At 38.0% G+C, this 25,576-nt stretch overlaps 1 protein-coding gene across 5 annotated transcripts in view; it reads right to left on the bottom strand.

Annotated features, from left to right (window-relative positions):
• The window catches only part of ARHGAP29 (Rho GTPase activating protein 29), a 54,344-nt gene that overhangs the window by 18,219 nt on the left and 10,549 nt on the right, over positions 1 to 25,576 (bottom strand). For all 5 annotated transcript variants that reach the window (XM_072867575.1, XM_072867576.1, XM_072867577.1 and 2 more), the window contains 3 exons: positions 10,434 to 10,577; positions 1,591 to 1,687; positions 1,160 to 1,232 (listed from right to left, as the gene is read on the bottom strand). In XM_072867575.1, coding sequence (XP_072723676.1) covers positions 1,160 to 1,232; positions 1,591 to 1,687; positions 10,434 to 10,577 — 314 coding nt within the window. The remainder of the gene's footprint in view (positions 1 to 1,159; positions 1,233 to 1,590; positions 1,688 to 10,433; positions 10,578 to 25,576) is intronic.

Genomic DNA, 25,576 nt, shown 5'->3' on the forward strand with positions numbered 1-25,576 from the left:
CTCGTTCCACAGGAACACATTTTTGCATTGCAAAGTCATTACAAGATTAAAATGTTGACAAATTCAGCACCTTCCTTCTGCTGGTGAACCCATTAGCTGAAATAGTACTTGTTCAAGTAATCTCATTTAAGTTACATGAGATGCTGGCTTCTGTGCTATTTTATTTCATACTTTTTATCAGCAACCTAATCCTCTGATTCTAAGTCTGCTGGAACCAGTTTTCTGAGCAGCCTCCTTCGCCTCCATGTTGTTTGCAAAGATGAGTTTTGTAGCAGCTACAGAAGTAGAACTGTGATCATCCATCTTTCTCACACATGTGTTATCAAACAGTGAAAATTTAAGACTACTACTCAGCTGCACAGCATTACTATGATCAAGCCTGTGTGAAGGAATGCTAAGCCTTAAGTACATTTCAATGAAGCCTTTAAAACATGCCACAATCTAAAATTTTTAACCTTGCTACAACTTAGCTTGTCATACACACCAATTATCAGCTGCATTTTCCTTGCACATAACTTTTAATTTGACTGGATTTACTTGAAAGTCTGCTTCTAGGTACACAAAAATTCAGAACAGAATTAAGTACTGAGCATTTTTTAATCTCACCTTCAAAGTGTTTAAAGGGGAGTTTAAAACACTAACGTTTTTCTTTGACTACCTATAAGTTGACAGTGCTATTTCAGTTCTCTTAGTGATTTGTTGTTGAGACAGCTACAGCACAAACTGGGCTCTGGAAGAAGAAAAGGTTATTTTCTAATGAATATTAGTCTTTAAAAGCCAAAAAGAGGTCATTAAACCTTTAGCTTCTAGGTCTAACAGGTCTATTCTAACTACTCCAGCATGCAAATCATTCAAGTATCTTACTTTTAAGTATTTAGTTCTTTTCACTTAATCAATTTAAAAATCTCAAATACAATTGCAGACGGTTATCATTTACATATTTGAGTGCTAGCCCCTTTGAGTCATCACTGGCATTTAGAACTAAGCATACATGCAAACATCTGAAACCTTGAATTAATTTTTTTCATGGGTTTAATCTTGTTTTAACACTCAGAAGGCTCCAAGTGTCCCAGCCTCATGATGCACATAGTTTCAGTGGAAACGAAAATCTCCTTTAAAAGGTAGTATTCCACAGTCCAAGAGAACGTGTTCAGCCTACCCGACTTCTCCGAGATACAGGAAGTCCCAATGACGAGCCATTGTCTACATCTCCCATAAGGAAGTCTGAAACTCTGCCAGAAAAACAAAGAATTGTGTTATTTCATTACTTTACCTCACCAAGCAATTTCAGGTCACCTAGAACAAAAATTCAGGTAGTGTTTCTACTATCCTTTAAAAGTTCTGCAAGCAATTTTTAGAAGTAGTCTTCTATTCCCTGCAATTTCTATACCATCATTGTTTTCCTTGTTAAGAAAAAAAAAAACCCTAAACACCCAAAGCAAGCAGTAAAATTGTTCTGGATGTGGTTAATTTAAATTAGTTTATCAGCTAATATTTGTCCAAAAGGAAACAAAAAGTTTTTGTTGTTTGGTCTTAATTTGATTCAGCTCCACCAAGCTCTTTAAAAACTCCTTCTGGATTCCAACTTACACGTTTCCAAAGGTGAATGCCAATGTTTCAATGGAAGAAAATATTTCACTGAAGAGTTCTCGCTTGTTTTCTTCGTTAACTTCTTTGAAGTTCACCGCTTAGGAAAAACATGAAAACCAAAGGGTGAGAGGTGGGGTCAATCAAGCAAGTTTACTAGGCCTAAAGACAAATTTTATACACAAAGTCTCCTACAGAACATGCAACATTATACTTTTCTCAACAATTGGAAAAAAAAAAGCCAACCAGTTTTAAAGAAGATTAGTAAGAAAGTAAACACTAAAGGAAAGAAATTAACACAATCCACATGCTTCCCACAATGAAATCAGATTACTCTTTCACTTCCTGTATCTTCCCACTTGAGAAGCAGCTTTGTGTGGGAACATGATGGTAACGTGAGGGGAAGAGAAAAACAATCATTTTACCAGCAAGAGACAAATCACACAGCAGCAGCAACACCACAAAGCAGCTCACAAATGCAGTCAAATATTTGAAAAACTGTTTCTTTCCCGGGTAGAAATTTCAGAATTCAGAACAGGAGCAGTAGTTTATGGGAGTGCCCTGCCCAACTGTATGCAATCCTGTGTATGTATCCAGAACACAGGATTTCTGGCTTGAGTACAAACAGAAAGCTATCAAAAGGTAGTGTCCATTGCAAAACCCTTTAATTATTAGCTCCACAGTCTGGCAAAAGCCCCTCAGTTTTGCCTGTTGAAGGTGGGGAAGAAACTCAGCATAACTGTCATTGTTCCAAAATAGGAAAAGGAGCATTCCTGGACAAATTAGATGGTTGAAACTGGTGATCAAGACAAATATTTAGCCACTCAACGCTGAGCCTTTAACATGCTTCCATGACAAACTGGAATACTGAGACAAGAAGAATGATTCATCCAGAGTTTCTATTAACAACTACTGGACAAGGGGGAGGAGGGAGAAAGAAGACAAAAAGCACAATCATTTTTGTCTGTTTCCAACTTAACTCCTTAAATCATTTGTGACTGGGAAATTTTTTGTGGAGACATCGTGTACGCTCCTTTGAGCTGAAGCTGAGCCCTCTGGCTGGAAGTTTTCCCAATTTTACATTGCGAGAAGTGACAATTTCACATGAGTATTTATTTTTAAAAAGTTTAATTTTTTTAAGCAATGCAATATTCTTAATTATCTAGATGCCTAAGTTACACTTACACTCATCTGCTTCAGAGATACCGCAATGACACACATACAGCTATTCACCCCTATTCATCACTTTTTGCAAGACCTGTGAGAACGTTAATTTGTGTATCCTCCTTACATCTCAAGTACAAATATGGAAATAACGGACCGCAATGACTTCTAGAAGTAGCAAAAACTAAATCATGTTAAAGTGTTGTCCATTCTACACACATTTTCTTAGCAAATTAAAGTAACAGACTTTAATCTTAAAAAGTATTCAAACTTCCTGCCAGGTGCCTAAACACTAATGGGTAACAAACAAAGAAAGTACAGTAATCTACTCCCCCATTAGACTTCCTTTGTGAAAGGAAAAGTTTTTAACCAGTAAATTAACACAGTTGAATCCATTCCTTTTCACACAGCATGCCAACAGGCCTGATCAACATTTTTATAACAACTATTTCACACAAAGCTATTATGGAAAATATGTATTCTTCTCATGGGCTGTTTTCACAATTACTTGCAGATCTGGAAGAATGTGTTGTAATAAGCCTACAGCAAAAAAAAAAAATCGCCATGTATTACAAAAATATTAACAGTCTCTGTTGCCACAGTTCACTGCTAAATTAAGGCTTCTCCTACCTCTTCATTCTTCTACACTTTGTAATTACATAAAAAAATGCCTCTGGCACCTTTGTTTGAAATGAGACTCAATAAAGCTCCACAGATTTCTTTTTAAATATATATATATATATATACGTGTGTGTGTATATATATATATTTTTTTAACAACTTTGTAAATAGCAGTGGGTTTCTTTATTTTTTTTTAAATTCCGGTTAGTTGAAAACCTCAACTGTCCAGAGATAATGCTGCTTATAAATCTAAATTTTGCATTCCAAATCATTAAGCAACAACAGTTACTACGAGATCTATTGATTACCAACCACTAATGACTGGAAAAATCATTCGAGTGCTGGCACGAAAAACAAACTGTTTTAAAATTAAAAGCAACCAACAAAAACTGTCTATACATTCAAAGCACTTACCACTGAAACATTCGTATATCCATTAGCTGCAGTGTCTTCAGAGAAAGAGCACTTCTTTCACTTTGCTAATGAGACATTAATATAGATAGCCTCTCCCTAAAGAAATGCCGTCTGTTTCACTCTGCCTTCCTGTTCCAGGAAGAGTTTTGTTAAGCTTTACACTTTATATACCACAGAAATCCTTTCTTTTCAGGATCCATCACAAACGGAGTAACCAAACTCAAATTTTTCAGAATTACCACTTCTCCCAAAAAAGGTTAGTCCAAGCTTTTTGTAATTCAGTGGAATACAAACACCTTTCTTCTAGCTTACTACAACTGGAATGCTGATGTACTTAACATCAACTTTAAACCATGCATGCTCTTTCCCCAGGACATCCTGACTGCACACAATAGCGACTGACAACAATGAACTATAGTAATCTTTCCATGTCTGGAAATGACAGCTATCTATCTATAGTTCTACAGATTTCAAAGCAAGTATACAACTTATCAACACTTTAAAATAAGACTTCAGATGGCACAATGAACTTTAAAAAATTGTATGATAGCAATACATTAAAATCCAGAATCCAGTATCTGAAATGCAAGCCTAGCTTGCATTAAAGTGGATCTATATTTCCAAAGCTAGCAAAGCTGCCTTCAAACTGAGGTGGGTTTGGCAACCTCATCAAAATGCTGCAAGACACTGCAAAGTTTCAACTCTTGGGTCATGCCACCAAAAGCTTTCTGAATGAAGCACAGAAGAGGCTGGGGAACCAGCAACAGCCATGGAAGTTTTGGAAGCCAGAATCCCAGAAGCTGAAGCAGCAGCTGAGGACGTTTGAGCAATGCTTCTGAAACTATGAATAAGAGGCTGCCAGCTGTCAAGACCAAAGTGCAACCAGGGCCTTTAAAAGATGATGCTTAGACAGCTCACAGTGACCACAGCACCGCACACAGGCTTCTGTGATGCTCTCTTGTCCCCTTCCAGTCAAATCAAGACAGCACAGCCCAGGAAACCCAGGGGACACAGCCATGCCGGGGTCTGCAGGAGTTCGCTTGCTTCCTCCTTCCCCCTCCCCATAGACAGCTGCAAAGCTACCTTGCCATCTGTCTGCAGAGCCTGGCCAAGTCTAAACTACACCAGCTTGCAGAATTCACTCTTTGCAGGTCAATTTTGTTGTATGTAATAGATAGATACAGTAACACCACTGTATCTATTTCCTTAGACAGGAATACATCTTCAATCCATACTTTACTAGCTGACTTTTAAGCAGTAAGCAATTGGCTGACTTATTGGAACTGAATACCTTTGCAACTAATTTTCTGTCCTCAAACTCCCAACAATGCTTTCAAGAACCTTTCAGAACTATTTCAAAACCACCACCCAAGCAAACAAAAAAACCAACCAAGACCAAAAAACACTCCTTCTCCCAAAAAAAGACTTGTTTTATTACCTCACATCTTTAAAAACATGTGTAAAAAAAAAACGGGGGGAGGAACCTGAATAAAGAGCAGTAGTACACAGACTGGAAAGAGGCAGAAGAGTATTCTCGGGATCTCACAGCTAGAGAGGATCAGCAGGCTGTCCAGGCCCCACTGTTCTACTTTTAGTTCTCTGTGCCATATAATTTCACCAGTCTGTACTTCCTACCAAGTTTGGCAGTCTCCCCAACTTTAGCTGGATGCCAGCAAGACAAGTTTGAGGAACTGTTTCCTACTCCATCCATAATAAATTTTGCTCTGAATTTACATCACAGATACACCAACAAAATGGAAATTACTTCACCTTGCTAGAGGTATTTAACTTTGATGCAGAACTACTAGAAAAAAAACATACCTAAAAAGGGAATTTCTACAAGTGCAATTTTTGGCTTTACCAGGAATCTGCATTCATTCTAGTGATCCAGTTAAGTCAAAAGGTGCAATTTAGAGCAAAAGAACAGTACAAACTTGAATTCAGCATGGGATCAGGAGAACCATGTACTCTGGGGCCATCAGCTATTTAAAGACACTGAGTGGGAAAATAACAACTATGAGTATGATGGTGTGCCAGACTGGGAAGTGACTTCCAGAAATAGGAGTCTGAACAGGTTCCAGGCAAGACACTTCAGTAAGTCTCAATTCTTCCAGATCAAGTGAGGTGTCATTTAAAAGACACTCTTCACGAAGCACTCGAGTAAGCAAGTAGTAGAGTCCAAGCAAAGCAGCCTAGTGAACCATGTCATGTCCAAGATATAACCAGATAAATCAATTTTTTTTCCCCTACATTTTCCTGCAACCTCAGTCTAAAATGGTAAAAGTCTGACATTATTTGTTCTGCCAAACATCTGTAGCAAGATTAAGATAACATGCTATAGCTAGTTTTTCCTTCAATCTGTCCAAAAGGAAATGCACTAGACATCCGAAGCAGAACTACAAGCACATTCATATCATTCCCACTGAAGGACCTGAGAAATGGCCGAGAAGCTTGAAGGAGGGGCACAAGCACTCTAATTTTTGCTAGCATTCAAAATATTCCCACTTGCAGTAATTTAAAGGGGGTGGTCTGTCTGCACTGGACATTACATTTAAATCACAGTGCAACTTGTCATACTTACGAGAGTACTTCACAAACCAGAGTCACTGACAGTCACTGGTTCCAAAGTTATTGTAACTGATTTCATTAAGAGCAAAAGCATTCATTTGTTAAAATAACCATTTGCCCCATATGAAGTTCCAAATACAGACTAGATTGAAACCCTGGCATTATGCAAAGATTCAAAAAGGTCCTTCTAGAACCTAAACCAGTTATGCTTCTATTTGGGGGGGGGGGGGGGGGGGAGTTGGGCAGAAATCATGTGTAAATCCCAGCTTGTTTCTATTTCATCCTCTCCTAAATAAACATCAGAAATTTTCCATGCCATGTTAATCTTCTTCCTAGTCATAAATCTGACTACAGATACAGAGTGCTTCCACATCTTTTTATAGTTCTGTCCTCCAATGACAAGAAACAGATGAGTCGGAAGAACTTCTTTCATAATGTCACATTAACATTGCCTGGGAAGACAGAGGAAAAAGGATACTGGTTCTATCCTACCAGCTCCTCACATTCTTGTAGCTTCCTGTTTATTCAAAAGTTACATTACTTCTAGTGAAATAATCACAGCTGAAAACCTGTGAACGCATGTGTTACCGACAGGCCACTGTAAGCAAACTTGAGGTCTGATATGCTTACCATTCACCACAACATGCTGTATTTTTACTTCAGCTTCCTCAGTTCCAGCAGTCATACACTTCAGTTTGAATACAAACACAGAGCAGTATGATCCTCACACAAAAACCAGCTGTAAAAACCGGAGAGGTGCTAAAGACAAACTGGCTTCACATTTACCACAGGTTATGCTGGGGGGAGGTAGGCCGTTTTCATACAGCAAAGGTTTTGCTGTTCTCAGAGAAGTAGGACTGAATACCAGTCAGAAAGAGCCGAAGCCCTGTAACTCCCTGTTTCCATCTCCAGACACATGAGAAATACAATAAATGGCTGAGCAAACACTGATAGGCATTACTAAAGTCTTCATATGAAAGTACTTGTTTGTATCAAAGGCTACAAATATTGAGGTAGGACTGACCGAGACCACCTTCTTTAGTGTGATCCGGAGCTCCCTTTCCTTGCAATTAATTTGGGAACTCCACGAGGCCAGGTCACACAGCACTGGATCACAGGAACGACAATTTGCCAGAGCGAGTTTGTTCTTTGGCTAAAACAAACACAACCAGACAGTTTATGCCAGCCTCTCCATTCTGGGTCCAGAATGTATGCTGCTTATGATACAGCAATAACTCAATGAGAAATTAGTGAGAATGCTATGAACAGCAATTGTATGCCATAATCTTTTATTCCATCAGAAAACACTTTTTATCTATTTATTCAAGCTGGAAGAACACATTTGTATCAGATCAGCACTGTGCACCATACCATCACTGCACTTTGGATCCTGTAGCAGGAGTCCCAAGGCTATATTTTCAGTACTGTCAAATCACTGCCAATGAGAAAATTATTCAAAGTAATATAACCAAGAGGGGGAAAAAAAAGTCAGAACTTGAGCTCAGTTCCAGCTCAAGGATGAAGACTGTTACCATAACAAAATCAACTCCTTTCATGCCTTTTTCCTTTGAGAGGTTTCTCATCATACAAGATCATATTTAAGAGAGTTCAAGTGAGCTATGGCTGAACATAGACTTTTCAGATGTACCTAAAGTACAGTCTTACAACTTGACCCACTTGAACACATTTGACAGAAAACTGGAGGACATGACTGTACTGCTTTTGTTTCAAGTGGCATTCTTACAACAATAAAGAGTGGAGTTACTTTCAAAATTCTGTAATTATACAATATACACAGTGCTTTCCTAACAATAGTTTTTCTTTCCATATAGAAAATAATGCAATCCCTCCATGACTGTAGCTCCTCAAACTCAATATATTAACAGTGAGTGAACTCTACAATGCAAATGTTAGTAGTTAATTTCAAGTGCAAACATATCAATTACATGAACTAAAATCTGTTGAGGGGGGAAAAAGCTAAAAAGTATTTGTGAATATCTGTATTGCCAAAAAAAGGCTTAGTACTGAAGTTATTTCTTCTGCTCATTATCAAGCGAAATGAACAAATCCTAAAATAACTATTCAAAGAACAGCTACTCAAACTAGGCAGAAACAGATGCATATAAGAAAATATATGAAACACCAATGCATCTGCCCAGGGTTCAGTGCTATTGAAACAGTATAATGGAACAGTGTGCACCAAGAAAAAAATATGTATGGCATCAAACTCAGAAGGCTGCAAGTACTCTGGAGGAATGGATTATGTAATTCAACAAAGTGCTTAATTCTCCACTTCAGAATCAGAAGGGGAGGAGGGAGAATACATAAATCTAGATCTGGAAAACTGGTTCAGCACTGGAACTACAGAATGTGACCTTTGACTTATCATGGACTTTAAACTGAACACAAAAATTGACAAGAAGGCCAACATTACTATGGAATCAATCAACAATGTTACCATGTGAGACAAGGAAAGTAACTCTACTGCTTTACTCTGTAATGGTAAACTTGGACAGTATAGACAGTGATCAATTTGGGGCATTGCATATCAAGAACAACCTTGATAAACTATGTAGTCGAGAGAGGATAGATATTATTGCAATAGTTTTTGGAAACATAATTTAGCAAAGGTTGATGTAATTTGATTTACTTGCATACCTTAAGTTCTCCTCAATGTCTCTTTAAATTACAGAAAGAGCAGTTGAACATTGTCCTGTGTCCACTGAAATGAGGAGGGAGTGGAAGACACATAGTAATCTTGCCACAGCACTTAAGCATGGAAACAGCTTGTCTAAGGTGGATGTAGAATTATGTTTACTAAACATTTAACCTGTTCTCATGTATAAATATCTGATTACCATTGTACATGTGTACAAGATAAACAAGACAAACAGCAACCTCTCAGGGATACCCTCTGCATTTCTACTGTTATGTACAATTCTCTAAAGCAAGTTCAGAAGTTGCAGTTATAATCCTCCTATAATTTCAAATACCAGAGACAGATCTATAGGAAACTCTACATGTAGCAGGAAGAAAATGCAAAGTGGGCTGCTAGTACCTGCCAAGATCAAACAAACTGGCAAAGCTATGTATCAACAGGAATAATCCTTAAGAAGTTTGGAAAAATCCAAAGATATAGGAATCAGGCAGCTAAACCCGTTACCTTTTTAACTGATATTCCTACTTTACTGAATCAGCAGTGTATGTTCAGACATACTTAGGATAATTAGGAAACAAGGGGAAAAACCCTAGAACAAGGAGAAAAACTAAATCATGCGTCTCTGAAGGAAGATGTTCCACATGATTTAACACTGGCAAGAAGTGGAGATTTAACCCTACTCAAAGTATTCTCCATGCCACATGGAAGAAACTGTACTGGTTCCACAGTAATATACTGGACTTATTCCACAGTAGGGAGAGCTGCAGTCAAAGGCTACACAGAGAAGAATCAGCTATGGTTAATGGGGCTGGAGCAATGGTGTGCTTCACCATTTGCATGTCTGACACGCAGAGAAGCGCAGCAGCAAAGGCCAGCAATAGAAAGTATTAACGTATATATCTGCAAGGCTTTTTTTGTTGCTGTTGACGCCTTTACCATGCTTATGATATGTTTGTGGAATTTATAACTAAGTGTTAGGCCATTCAGATTTGGATTGCTCATTTAGGTATTTCTTCACTTCATAGAAATACACCACCATCCCTACAAATTCATAGAATTAAGCAAAAATTTTTGGCAAATCTCTAAGTGGATAAATGTGAGGTTTATTATTCTGTGATATTATTCTGTGATACACAGGTAAAGAAAAGTTCAAGATGAAAGGCTTGTGCTTTTGGAATTCAGTGTGGGTTTGCACCTAGCTTCCTATAAGCAAAATCTTATTATACCAACAGGAGAACAAGCTATTTATAATATTACTTTTCACTTAGAGAAGGTACTTTTAAACAAGTGTTAAGTTATTACTCTTTAAAAAAACCCTGTTTCTTCCATATACATAGAATCCTATCTATAACTCCAAGACAGAGTCAATCAAGTCACTAATTACAGTTTTCCAAGAATATGAAAGGTAGTAATTCCTTACCTTTTACTTTTGCAATAACTGTTCCTGCAGCACTAAGAATATCAACTGAGTTTAGAGTCTGATGTTTATTTATCACTGCTTTTAGAACACGTAGCAACTCCCCCAGGCGTTCGTGTACAACCTGATGCAGGCCATCTTGATTTTCTGAAAAAAAGGAGAAACTACATTAAAACAGTGAATTAATGCCCAATCACATTACAAACCACTTTGATGGTATTAAGCTGCACTGAAGTCTAGGCCATATGGAAGCTGGGCCTGCTTAGAACAAAGAAATGGTTAAAAAAAGACTTATACTAGCGCTTGCCAACAGTTTACTTGCAACGTTGTATGCCGTTTACGTAGAAACGAATTTCTCCCAAAAAGTCAAGCAAGTATACTTTAAAAAAAGTTACCAATACCCTAAGGTTTCTGAATTAAACCATATTTTTCTCATGTCATTTCATCAACCACCATTTTGATGATTACATATATTCAAAAGAGTATCAACAAAAGCAGATTTGGATTGCTCATTAGATATTTCTTCACCTGAGAAATTCAACACCATTTCTGTATATTCATAGAATTAAACAAAGATTTTTGGCAAATGTTGGCTAGCTTTTAACTCAAGTGTCAGTCAAATCTTAAGCATCTTTAATATATAAGTCTAGATCTACAAAGGTCTGTCTTTAAGCATGTCACCCCTGATAAAGTTGAACACCTAAATTATTTTGTGGAATTAGGCCATCAGAAAAATTCTCAAACAAGCACACATATAGGGCGATGGTTTTTACAGTATATGCCTCTTGCTATGCGTCCCTAAATCCCGCCCCTGCTTTATTTTTTAAAAAAATAGTTCTTGTTCCATACATGGCACAGGTTAAACCACAAGCTTTTCCGTTCTGTTACAGAAGAGGTGCTGGTGCACGGAATTAAAGTTTCACATGCACTAGAGTGCTGCGTTGCAAGTTGTGGTAAAAAGCTTTCAAATTCAGGAAAGTCTAGCTTATGAAAAAGAAAAAGAGGATCTAATACAAGCTGACTCACTTCCCCCCCGAGCAAAAAGGAATGGCAGTTCTGTGTTGTCTGTGGCCATGATAACAAACAGGTCAATACAGACAATTACAGTACAGTGCAAATTGATCCAGTGTTACTCAGAGAACAGTTTCAAATCTGAGCCATTTTGTTCTGGCTACAAGACATTATATTTAGGCTAGAGGCACCTAAATTTTTCTGAGGAATCAACAAAGTACAACATGACACACCAGTACAGTATATCACTACTGTCAGGTGGGTAGGTGGGGGGGCTACATACAAACTACATGCGATTGCATCAAGTGCAAAAGCAAGCCTTCTAAGGACCACTGTGCTTCAGGCTTTATCTCCCTAGATGTCAAGTATCAGGAGATTTTTTCAACTCAGACTAGCTTATACATGGTCAAAGGAAAAGCCTTGACTCAGGAAGTGGACTAAGGCAAAAACTTTATCTACCATTCACCGGCACTTTGCGTGTTTTTTCCTGCTGGAGGGGAGTAGGAAGCTCTGTCCGTAACAGGACACACAGAAGTCTAAGAAAACCCATCTTACACAGCAGTAAATTAAGAAAGCTCTATGTAATTTATTAAAGAAACATTGTTGTGGCTTTATCTTCATTTACATGTATACATAAGGGTTTTTAACTGAGGACTCAAACACAGCAAAGGCAAAAAAATGTCAAGAGGCTGGTACTAAATGTGGCTATGATTTAGTACATACACATTAGTAGCAGAGGTAGTTTATCACAAACACTCATTGATCTAAAAGCATACTATAGCTCAGAGTTTGGAACTTAATGGGGAAAGCAATCCAGGCTTGAAGCAGTTTCTGTGCAAGCAACAATAGCAGAAGCTGGGACCTAGGATAAGAGATGATTTATAGGGGATATGAAAGTATATTAGAAAATCATGAAAGGCATGAAAATGGTGGGTAGAATCAACCACTTACCAATGTCTTTCAGTTAAATATAACACACTTCAGATGATTAAACAGAGCAAGCAGGAGCCAGATTCAGAACAGAAAAGGGAGATTCTTCATGTAAGAGACCTGTGGAATTTCTTGCCAAAACACAGCATTGACACAAGCAGTTTACATGGAAACAAGGAGAGACTCGGCAAGCTCTTCTAAGTTTCCCTGTGGGTTACTAATGAGACAATAAATACCTTACCAGGTCAGGCCATGGGTCCAGATAGCCTGTGCCTTACACAGCAGTGGGCGAAGCTGCTTAGGAAACTAGACAAGACTGGCTGCTTTCTACAGTCCAGTCCCCCAGCACCCACAACTGCTGGACCACAGCTGTTCCTGTGCACTTCAGTAACTGCTTACAGACCTCCTGTCTTTGAATTCATTTAATTCCTTTTGAACCTGCCTCCACACCTTCTTTTCACTCAACTACTCCACTCTTTAGTCTACTGAACTACTAAGCATTGTACTAAAACAAACAATGTAACCTGCTCAAGAACTCCCCCAAGCAGAAGGGGTTCAGAGGATGGGAGAAGTAACATATATGTCCAACTTACCATTTTTACTTTTCTCTAGCTATTCACTTTTGGCAGTCATTGGAGCTCAGACACTGAGTTAGACACAGCTTTAGTCTAAGCCAGCATGCCATTGCCACCTTCTAACAGTTGGAGAAATTCTATAGCTGTCAAAATGAAACCAGATAATTTTAATGGTCCCTTCGGGCTTTAATCCATCAAAGCCTCAATTGTACTCCATCAATGCAAGAATAAATGCTGTTGGGAGTACCAGACAGCTCCAGGCAAAGGCAATCGGGAAAAGGAAAGACAGCAGAGCTGTACTGATGCCCACAAACCCAAAGTGGATCATACAACATAGAAAATATATCTGAAAATTATAGTAAAATGTTACTTTCAGGAAATAGTATCTTAGATAGTTAAAGGTAATTCCAATTAGTTCATTAAGAAACATGTCTAGTGTGTAGACTTAAGTTTTGAAATACTTAAGGAGGACATAGTCTATGGAGATCGTGTCTCATCTCTTCTTACAAACTTCCAGAGGCAGAAAAATATTCCACAATTCTTCACTGGGACTAATGATTTATATTGGCAGGATTGGGACAGATAGGCTTTTATGGAGGCATTTGAAGGCTATATGCCACAAACCTACCCCATCAGCGGTCTCTAACCAGAATATACGCAGTCCTCACATGAAGGGCATGAATATTGTGGTCAGCTGGCTAGAGATGGTCTGCACAAGTGCATCATTTGACCAGAACTGCATCTCTTGCCTAGCCAACATGAAGGTGTCCCTGTCTTCTGATGCACAGATGTCCACTTGTGGCTGGAGAGAAAAGAGTTCCTAATCATGTGATCAGGAATACACACGCACATACCCCCATAACCAGGTCCTTTTGGCAAAATGGTGGGTAGACTTTTGGACCCCTAACAAGTAGGGGAGGGGAATCAAGGCAGGAAAGCAGTCAAACCAATCTACAGATTACTCCCAGTTTGAGAGTCCTCAGGAAGGAGTGCAGAGGCCTGTGACATACTGCATGAATTATTCTGGGGAGCTCAGCGTGACCCACAACTAAAGGCTTGCCATTACAGGATAAAACAGCCTCTTGATGTTCCTTACAGGTTAGGTCAAGGAAAAAAAAAACAAACCCATACAGAAGACTAATTAAAGCATATTGATCCCAAAATGCAGTTTCTTAGTATTAAGATTTAATAATATCTCACCAGACCAACAGAGTTGGCAAAAAAAGCAAAATAAGTGGGAGGGGGAGGAGAGAGAGAGAAAAAAACTTAAGGGACACAAGCCTCTCAAGTCTGAAACAGAAGCAGTAAGCTTCAAAGGGAAATGCAAGTTGAAAACAACTACTGAGTTGAATTAGATGTTTATCATACCATCCAGGAGAACACTATCACTAAAATAATGCATTCAAGCATGAGATCGTTATTTGTACTCTCAAAAGCAAAGGTCTGGCTACACCCAACTGAGATTTCTTTGTATTCCATCACTGTATTATTTGTTTACAAATTATCTGAAACATTGTTTCTATGCCTCCAGAAGACAAAAGGTCTGTGACACAAGTGGCGCTCAGGGAGGGGTGGGGGCAGAAGCCATCAGGAACCACAACTACACTGCATTCAGCGACTGATACTCACCAAACAGACACTAAAACAGAGATTTCCTGTTCAGGACAGATTTATAAACCTCGCGTAGTAAAACAATCTAAATATGCCAGATTAACAGAAACACAGTTTTAATACTAAGGAGTCCGAAAACAGCTATAAGACCAAAACAACGGTAGAGCAAATACTGTTTACAGTGAAAAGAATGCTTGAGGAAATGTGTCTCCAACAAGTTCCCGCAGCAATTCAATCTGACTTAAGCAGTCATAAAAATTAATATTTACTTTCAGTTTTTCTTCTGTCCCTTGTCTCACTGTACACATTCATTTATCTACATGAAGTCAAGCACGAAATTCCTCAACCAATGGATGCTATATCAGGTTTAGAAATCTCTCGCAAGCTTAATAACACAAATTGCAATACCATAGAAGACTAGTTAGTACTCAGGACCAGAGGACTCCGGCTGCCGGTGATCCTGTAGCACAGAGGACCTCCCTGGGCACGTGAGTTCAGCTGTTTGCTTAGATGACTACAGTCTCCTGAAGAATCAGTCATCCCTCTACCCCCCAAAAGAAAAAAAACAGAGCTCTTAAAACTGAAGGGGGGAGGAGGGGGGGGAGGCTGAGGAGATAGGTTGGGGAGATAAGAAAAAAAGAAAGGTTGGGGAGAGCTTCATAGCCTATCTGCAAATCTTCTTTCATTGGGGTTTAAAATGTCATTTACATTAGCTGAAAAGAAGCTCTTCCAAAATGTAGAGGCGACCACACGAAAGCATACTCTGTAGGAGAAGTGGAGAAAGAAGAACAGGGTGAAAAAGCATGTATTCAAAGCTGGCAAACCTAATGCAGAAGAATGATATAACAAAGCATCTGGGAAGCCTGTCAGTGTTAGCCAAGCCATCTCAGTAGTACACTGTTGTGATTAGCATCCCACTCCTCTATGGTTTCGGTAACCACATTTTATAACCACTCATCCATCTTTAATATAAAAACAGCGTAAGCTACCTATTTTCTAATTTTAGGTATCTCTCAACAGGAAGCCTTTTTTAGTAAATATTAGCAAGCAATAATGGCCTTACAGCTATGGATTCTGTTCTCATGCAAAACAAAATAAAATTTGCTCATCAGGCTTGTCAGCGCCAGTCACCCTCCCTGCCAAGTCTGGGCTGGTCACAATACACACAGTTGGGAAAGGCACTGCTGTGTCAGTTGGCTGGTATTCTTTTGTCTGACCTGATTTATTGTTGGCCCAAACATTTCTGAAGCTGTTTATTTCAACAAATGTTTGCCAGGACAAGTTAAATACAGAACATACAGTTTTTCCCCTCCACGGCCATCGCATATCCTACATTGCAGTTCAGACCCATACAGAAGATTCACGTACTATTCTGCTTACCGCTTCTCCACTTAGAACATTAATGCTTTCTAACACCAGCAGACTCTCCCTCTACTACCCATTTTCCACCAGCCATAAGAGAAGGGGAACCACTAATACAACTATTGTTTTGCTGTGGCTAAAAGTCTGTTTAGAACTGAAGTTGGTCACACTGATGAAAGGGAAAGATAGAGTATTGATTTAGATAAACCAACTGAAAAGTAACACATCCATGAAAAATTCTTTAAGTCAGATTACATATGAGACTTTCAAAGCAAATATTCTAGTTCACACCATCTAATAAAGTCCTGCTTTCCATAAGAGGCTTTTTACAAGTAGAAAGATGTGATTATTTACTTCATGCATTCAATAGCTTTCAAGAATGTTACACACAGTGAAAGTTACTATCAGTGTGGAACCTGCCATGCATACTCTCTACAGCCACAAGTTTATATACATAGACCATTCTTTTTACTATAGGGGGGAATATATATAAACTTATCTCACTGTTTGTGAAAAATCTTACTATAAACAAGGTAACTTGTATTTTTTCCACAAATAGTTTCTCCATCTACCCTCACGAACACAATTAAATGCCTTGTCTTTGATAAGTGTCTACCATGAACTCACTCACTCTACGGACGTTACCACTAGTTTAAGAAGATGAGTAAATGCAACTGGATGAGAACACTTAAATGCCAGCTGTGTACAAAGCCACTGAGCCATAGCCAGTGGCAGAAACTAACCACCACCCTTGCTAGGTTTAGTCCCCATTTTGAGAACTCCCTTTGTAAACTGCTGCTTTGCTAGGATCAGCTGAGGAGGATGTACTTCAGCTCCCCTTTTACTTCCACTGAAATACAGGAGCCTCAGTTCTGGTTTTAAGTACCACTTCACATCTGCATAAATCCCAATCTCCTTCAGAAGAAAGGGAGAAGCCAGACAGAACAGTCTTGCAGGGTGGTGGCGAGAACAAGCACACAAACTGGGAATCAATCTCCCCAATATCTGAATATCTGGATACAGAACTTTTTATTAAAGTTTCACCTTATGGAACCTGAACAGTCAGCTCCTTATCGCTTTCGATCTTGGAAGATAAGTTAGAGTAATCAACATTTCAATCTCCAAGACCAACGTCTTGGCTAAAAGACTGTCAACTCTTATTTACTAATAACCTCATCTTTGGCCTTAAGGTAAATTACATCCTATTTCCATTATGTTACACAGGAGGATTACATCATATCAGTAGTTATGCCACCTAGGTCAGGGGGAAAAAAAAGTCAGCATTGGAATGAAGCTGATCCAAAGTAAAACAACTTTAAACTAAAATCACGTTACTATCATCTTCATCAATGTCCGTGAGCATGACAGAGTAGGCAAAACAATCATACAACAGTGAACTGTGTGGAAATCACCTAATTCCTACATCTGCAGTTTGGGAAACAGTCCCAGATTAACCCATCATTTTATTTTTGCCCTCCTCCCCCTATCAGCCCCATTCTAACATGATTAACAGCCTGCCATATTTGTCTGATTTGACAGAGGTCACTATCACACTCAAAACACAACAAGAACTAACCAAACACACAGTGAAAGCATGTTTTACACTTTAGTTTGACCACAGTAAAGTTGACCTAGGTCACTGCTGTCTATCTAGTCTCAAGGAAGCTTTTGTAAGGCAAACATACATATGGGCTAGATGTGATTTTCATTGATTGTACAGATACAAAATGAACAAAACTTTTTCCTTTAACAGTGGTGTAGATATTTTATTTGTTGGTGGCCACAGTTAAGGAGTAATGAGAAAACAGCAGTCTTAGCTATCATATTTCTTCTTTTATTTGGCTATATAAACATGCTGCAGATGTAAGGAATGAAACATTTTAATTCACTGAAAAACAAAAATGCAAAGAATTTCTGGAAGAATTTATCCTTGTAAACTCTGTAACAAGGCTGGAAGCTGCCAAAGGCACAAGTGAAGTCATCACATTTCAACCGTGTGTTATGATACAGAATTCGAAGCTACCTACCTGTTCCTATGTCAAGAAACATTGTCCTTGAAGCTTTCAAAATCACAAGATAGCTAGTCCTAGCTTTTTTGTTCATCAGTATCACGGCAACCCTTGTTGTCATGGCATCTTTAAAAGACACTACACCAAATCCATACAGTCTTTGGCAACATGTGCTCCAGAATCCACTACAACCAATGTTTTAAGCACATTATATTGCAGCAAAAGTGACAATTTATGGAAAACAAACAGTTAAGCAATTATTTCAATGAGGAAAATCTGAGGACATGTGAAGTTTGATTAGGAATGAGGAAGAGAAAGGCATAAAAATACCCAAAGCCCTACATTTGACATAAAAGCATTAAAGTTTGGGAGGTTCTTTTTTTCATTAGAATAATATACAGATCCAATTCAGTGAGAATGCGTGGAAATTTCCTGCAAATAGCTTATTGAATATGGTATATTGAAAGTAGCAATGTTTGATTTCATTTATTATATGCAACTAATGTTTTTATAATACAAGAGAGGATTTAACATTTGGCAAGTCAGTTGCCTATTTACTGCTAAACTACTAAATCTGACCTTAAAATTAGCTTGTACAAATTTAGGTTAAAATTAAAAAGCACCTGGTATTTACAGGTTTTTTTGGTATTTTAAGGGTGGAAGTTCTCTCTTGACTTTTTGAAATAAATGGGGTGAAACGCAGGCTTGCAATTTTTGCAAAAAAATTGCTCTTGGATAAAAGACAAAACTATCCCCCATTAGTCCAGCCTTCCAGGTAAGATTTCTAGCATGATGAGCTTCTGTTGTGTACCACAAATACCCAAACAGCCCTCTCAGGTTTGTCATTTGCTATCAGGGATTGGCCAAAATATATCAGTCTATCCATTTAAATTTGACCATTAACCATGCTGACTAGCCTCTGATGCGACCTTAAACAGTGGTGGGTTTAGTTAGTTTGTTTTTAAACATGGCTAACATTCCTACCCCATTGTAATTATGGACCAATTCTGCACTTCTGAAAAGTCAAAGCTTATGTAAGAAGTCCTTCTTGCCTATGTAAATAGGGCAAACCAAGACTAGATTAATTTTCAGAAATTAAAGGAAAGTTATTAAAATCAAGATGTCTTTAAAAAATATTTTCAAAAAGTCAAGAAAATAGATGGTGTACATGCAAAATACATCAGAATAATAAAAATCTTATAATCCTGCCTACACTGAAAGCAGTTAAATATTTTCATTATGTTGGTTTGCCAACTGACATCAGCAGAACAGTTGTTACTTCACATTCATTTCACATTTAAATTCATAGATGAACTCCCCATTTGTGTATGTGGGGAAGCCTTTCGGAAAAAAACTACCACAATGCAGCTTTTCATTAATCTATTTCAATATGCTGTACGCCACATTCCTTCAACTTTTGTATTCTACTAGCCTTGAGATTCCAGTCAACTAACCTAGATGTGTTCAGCCATGCAGTTTAATCTCTAGAATACATTAATCTTCTATTAACCCAAAATTTAAAGACCAGAAACCTGTAATGAAAATTGCTGGAGTTTCCTTATTTACCTATTTCTGACAAATGAGAGTGAACACACTACATGGCCATTTTAGCCACTGTTCATATTATTTCCCTGAGTCTTCCAGAAGTTTAAGAATAAAACTAGGTGAGGATAACGCTTCAGCACTTTCAGAACATATTTTAAGTTAGAATTGTAAATTGTCAACTGGACGTAAGACTACGTTCTTTACGATGAATACATCTGCAATAAGCCTGATCAGTCACATTTCACCAGAAAGTCATATCCATCAGGATTAGCGACTATACTTTTAGTAGTATGCTACTTATTTCTTAAAGGGCATTTTACTAAAACTTAGTAAAGTAGTCCCTGGACTGAACAGCTGTCAACAGAAGACACTGTTAAAATAAAATGAGAAAACTTTTATGCTTTAAGCAACTATGTTCCTTGCATATTGGTTCAAGTTCTGAAAACATCTGAAGTAATACTCAACTTTCACGGCACAAATTTCTGAAAAAAAGAACAAGTCGGAAAAGGAAAGATTATACCCAGAAAGTTGATCTTACCATATCAAACTGGCACACAGAAGGGGTAGTATGAAAGTTTCATTTTATTCATTCAAAAGAAAATAAATTTAACCTTTGCTAACCCACATCAAAAGATTATCAAATAAATACTTAACCTTTAACTCATTTTACTTTTAGTCTAAAATACTATTTGTTCTACATGGCTGCTCCTTCCACTTTTAGCCTAAGTCACTGATTGAGCGAAGAAGCTATTTTATTGCTGCCAGCCCACCTAGTTTTCAAAAGACCACACAAAGCCAGGATTATGAGATTATATGGTGTTAAACAAGAGGTGCGTTGCTTTGTGCATTTCTTTTAAAGGATCTTTTAAACACAATTATGGACTGCTATAGGATGTGATGGTATTCCATTTCTGTTTTGTTGATTAAAAGAAAAGAGTTGTGCAAAATCAACTTAGATTTTAAGTGGTATTCAAATCACTACAGCAGCAGCCAGTACCATTAGTTGTCTAGAAAACTGGTGAACATAAAGGATTAATTATTTGAAGTTTCAGCATTGAAGTCCTGCTGAAACAGCCACCCAAGAGTAAAGCCTGACGATATAACTTGCACAGGCAAGACAGAGTGATGAGCCATTTGAATGCTCAAGAGGAAATACCTTCAAAATCTTCCCACTTCCTAGATTCAGAAACAGTCAATCCCCTCTGCAATATAACGTTTCGGTATCAGATTATTTCACACCAAAACATCTTTGACAATTTTGTATGAAGAGAAAACACTACAACACTGTCATTATAGCAGTAACTGATGTTACACTGGCACTTGCATGCCCCAAGAGACAACAGTAACCCACTGCACAGCTCACTATGCATTTTTAATTGAGTAGTATTTCTTCACAAATACTTTGCAATAGAAAGGTGAAAAAGACAAACCACAGAATCTGTTTGCTTTATGGTTCTGGATTTACACTGCTGTTTCCCCCTAGTACCACTACAGTTGTCATGCCAGCTAGTCAATGCTAAATTAAAAAAAAAACACACAGAAAAACACACAACCAAAGGATGTGCAGGCCAGTAAAAGCTACAGAATGTTAAAGTTATAATAAAAACAGGCAGAACTTGGTCAACTACATATTTGAATAGGAGCCCCATGCATTTAATTTTTCATGCAATGGCAAGCAGCATTTGATGTTGTGTAACAAGCTTCTCTCATTATTAAGAATCCTATTTATTTATATGCTCCAGATCTATTGCTTTCTTTCCAAATTAAGTTCTCAGCCACATTCTCCAAATTTTCATGTCTAGTCATCAGCTGAAGCCAGCTACAGCTAGAAAGAGTTCTCCATTCCTTGCTGAATTTGTTTGCTTGTTCTTAACACAAGGGCTTAAACATGAATACCAGACAGCATTTAATTTGACCACTCTGCAATCTTAATCCTACTGTTAGTTTCCCCTTCTTCACCACTGGCATAAACTATTTATCATGGTCACTTTCTCAAGGCCCTTCACAAACTGTCTTTACTCAACTATCACAATTCATGTATGCTACTAAGCTTTCACATAAACAGTTTGCACCTTACCACATGAAGCACAAAACATACAGGATTATGCCTCCAAAAAGCTGCCTCCTTCAACTGCTCTTCTGCTAGCAGTAGTTAACCTACTTGTGCACTGAGACCACAGCCCACTTTGTTGACCAGTACTGTTCTGTTTCTCTGCACCTCCACTTTAGTGATTCCAGTAAACATTTTTTTCCACTTGTCAGCATTGAAGAACTTCCGGACAGACTTTTAAGTTCCATAGTTGCGGTAGCATCTAGAACAAAGTACCTTATATACCCTATATACAATCAATGAATGAAAAAAAAAAAAACACAGAAAAAAACCCACAAACCAAAATGCAAAATAACTTAAGCATCCTACTAAAGAATCCATTCATATCACTATCAACTCTAAAACAGCAATAGGAATTTGTGAACATTGAGCAGTCTTTAAGCTAATGTTTCAGGAATTCCCTGTCCATAACTATTTCAGCAACATCTGATCTTACAAATAGAGCTAAGAATATGCTGCAGTCCAAAAGTAGAACATCAACTGAGATGTTAAATTTGTTTATAACAGAGAGGCCTAAACTGATCATACCTGCATGAACTGGAAAAATTTCAATACAATGCTCAAAGAGCAGCACCCTTTTGAAATCCCATGCTACAAAACTGAACTTTGGCCCAAAATCCTAAGATGTCAAAAACTCTTGTTGAAAAGGTATGGGGTGAGAAAGAGGACCCACTTGTGCTTTAACTCCACCGTACAAATATAATTCCTGCAGATTATTGATCTACAGTCCTGCAATTCATTTTAATCAAAATACAACATTGTTTTCAATGCATCTTAGCTGAAACTTCCTCACCAGGCCTTCCACATCTTGCAGATTCCTAAAACTAGAACTATTACAAGAGTTAGAAGAAACACTTTATTCTTTCCAAAATAAGAGCCTCCCTTTCCCTTTAGCATTCACAGTATGCATAGCAACATACATAATACCACGGTCATTTTATGTCTCATAGATCAGTAGTACTAACAGAACTTTTAAAAATGTAATGAACTGCTGCAACACCCACCTGTGGGCCCTGAACCCAAGTTAAACACAGCACAGAGAATCAACACATTTGAAAAAGGGAACACACTATATTATTATAATAGCTCTTTGGAACTGCTTAAGTCATCAGAATTTGAATCTTAAGCTTTCTTATTCCTCTCATACATTCTCCAATACCCATTTACACTAAAAAATAAAAAAGTCTGTATGTTATTTCACACACAGACATGCAAGAAGGTGAGAGACAAAAGCCCCAGCATTCATTCTCTGACCATCATTCTAGACCAAAGCAACCACAGCCATTTTAAATGCTTCTTCACAAGCAAAAGGACTACGTAACTGAGTGCCCTAACCCCAGAAATAAGTCTTGTAAGTTCCTTTAAAAACTTTTCACTGCTTCTTGCATTAGATATATTTTCATTGCCATTTGAAATTTAAACAATAATGGGGCTTTCACTGTCACTTCAGATTTAAGCAATAACTAGACTTGCTCAAGTATCTGAAGCAGTTTAATCATGACACAGAACACAACTCTGAAGAAATAAGTTTGATAAACCAGCCTTTGCCTTGACAGTCTCCAAAATAAAGATAACCAAAATTGGCAAATAAGAAATCCTATGTATTTTTAAAAATTATCCCAAGAAAGTACCTTCAAACAGTAAACAAGGAAAAAAACGGTAAAAAGGAAAAATCCTTTGTTCAGCTAAATCACAGCCTTTACAAAAAAATTCCTCAAGTCCTATGTTTTCCAGTTACACTGTTCTGTAATGAATGTCAATAAGATGAAAGTTTAACCCAAACATAGCAATCTTCTATAAAAAGGGGCATTTTAGGGAGACAAAGGAATTAGTCCCCATAAAAATCCCTGCTTTCCTTAAAAAAAGGGAAACAGCTACCTGTGAAGATCAAGGTCCAGGCTCTGTATCAAATCTCCTACCCTGCCATGCAGTTCTAACTCCAATCCATTAATGAGACATTAGATCTAACATAACTAAACCACTGCAACTGCCAGATTAGGTGAAGACTTGCTCGGAATTAAGAAACAAGTCAGCTTCAGTTCTGTGACCTAGCTACATAAATGGGAAGAACAAACACTCCCAATAAAACTGGTGGAAAAAGAATGATTTAGTCTCTGAAATCCTCATGAATTCAAGATCATTAAAATGACAGACAGTCACAACTCATAACTCTATGCTGTTAGGCACACAAAAATTACTTGTATTGATGTTCTTGTTTTATGTTGCAACTTTGATAAATTGATGCATCAGAGAAATGAGAAAATGGAGTATTTTTGTGGATACACTAAAATACATTTTGCCAAGAGTAGGAAACTAATTTAGAGCAAGGGTTTTTTGTTTTGTTTTTAAACACAAAAGCTCCTACATGCACACAGGAATTGCTGTTAAGAACACAAGACCTCACATTGGATATGGATCAAATCTTATCTTTCAGGTGTTGGGGCAGAGTTCTTTGAGCGATACAAGTTTTTGTGTCCAAGTGCTCCCCTGTTTCTTAAGTAAGCTGCAAACTGTATTAGAAGAATTTTTGTTGTTGAAAGGCCTAACTTTACATCTACATTCAAAAAAGAAATTCCGACTGTTCATCCTCTTCCTCACCTTTCATCTTGCTAATCTTGTAATTTCAGTTTCATTAATCTAGTTGCTGTGATGGAAAGGGAAGGTAATTCTAATTAACAAAATAGCTAAGTGTTTTGAGATTCTTTTGTACATCAGAAATGCAAAAAGGAGGAAGAATGGAGTTTTGCCTTGTATTACATTTTTTGCACTTCAAAAGCACCATAAAAATGGAAAATGCCTATGTTCTCTTATAAATAGTTCAGAGTTTTCCTAAAGACAGTTATGCTAATTATTTAAGTCAACAAAAATATCCGGACTGCACATAAGGGTTGATTTTACATTTTAAACACCCACAGGCCTTCAAGACACACACCCCCCACCTCCTGACTGCTGATCTTAGACACTATAGCAACAAGTGAACATTTGTTCTGAAGGAATGCAGAGTATGCAACTGGGGGAGGGGTAGTACTATCAGCCACAAACTTATCTGCTGGTCCACTAAGTTATTATTTAACTTCAGTCTTCCCTGAAGCCGAAGAAACAGCATTTACTATCCAACGTCAGCAACCTGCATTTAACAGGCAGCTTACACTTTGACTATGAAGAACACAGTTTTGCTTGAACTGAACTTCAAGAGGAGGTTGGTTTTTTTCCTCCGCTTGTTCAGAGTACTGGAAACAGCAGAATTGTTCGATGACTGCAGACTAATTCAGCAGTACTCTAATATTGCAAACCTGCAAAACAAAAGAAGATGCCCAGCTCTTCTAGCTCTGGTCACAGCATCTGAAAGTCCAAGACTCCCTAACAAAAGCCTACAAGATGGCAGACTCATAGAAAACAAGAAGCTTGGGCAAAACAGGTTGTGGAATGATCTGGAGTGAAACAGCAAGAAAGGTGGAAAGTCCTCTCTCCCGGCTTAAGTGTAACATTCCTGGGGAAAAGCATGGTCCGTAGCTATGGTGTCTCCCATAAACTTCGACTGTAAACTACTTTTTGTTGGATTGTCGTAGGCTTGCCTTCTTTCAGGTTTCATTAGTTCTTTCATGGACAGAGTTTGCTGGAGTACATCAAACTTCTGCTTTCTTTGAAGAACTTCTCAGGTTTGAGGAATCTAGCTCTGGACAGGAACAGGATTCACAGCCAGGGATCTCAGTGCTTTCTACTCATGAGATAGACCAGGAAGAAAGGACAGTGTGAATGTAAGGGAAGCATGGGAAAATGACCAGGAGGTCTCTGGCTTGCTGTGGTCCCAGCGCTCTACTAAGAGAACCAGTTTCACAGGCCTGTCTATTTTTTCCCCCCCTCTGAGTTTTGCCATAAAAGGCATCAGAAGCTGTTAAAAAAACCCCAAATCACTACTACTGGCTTTGGGTTCCTCACAATAATTTTACCTGTTAAAAAAATTAAGGAAGTATTTACTTTGTTCTTACCCTT

This window comes from Ciconia boyciana, chromosome 7 (genome assembly GCF_034638445.1).
Source record: "Ciconia boyciana chromosome 7, ASM3463844v1, whole genome shotgun sequence".
Taxonomy (NCBI): domain Eukaryota; kingdom Metazoa; phylum Chordata; class Aves; order Ciconiiformes; family Ciconiidae; genus Ciconia; species Ciconia boyciana.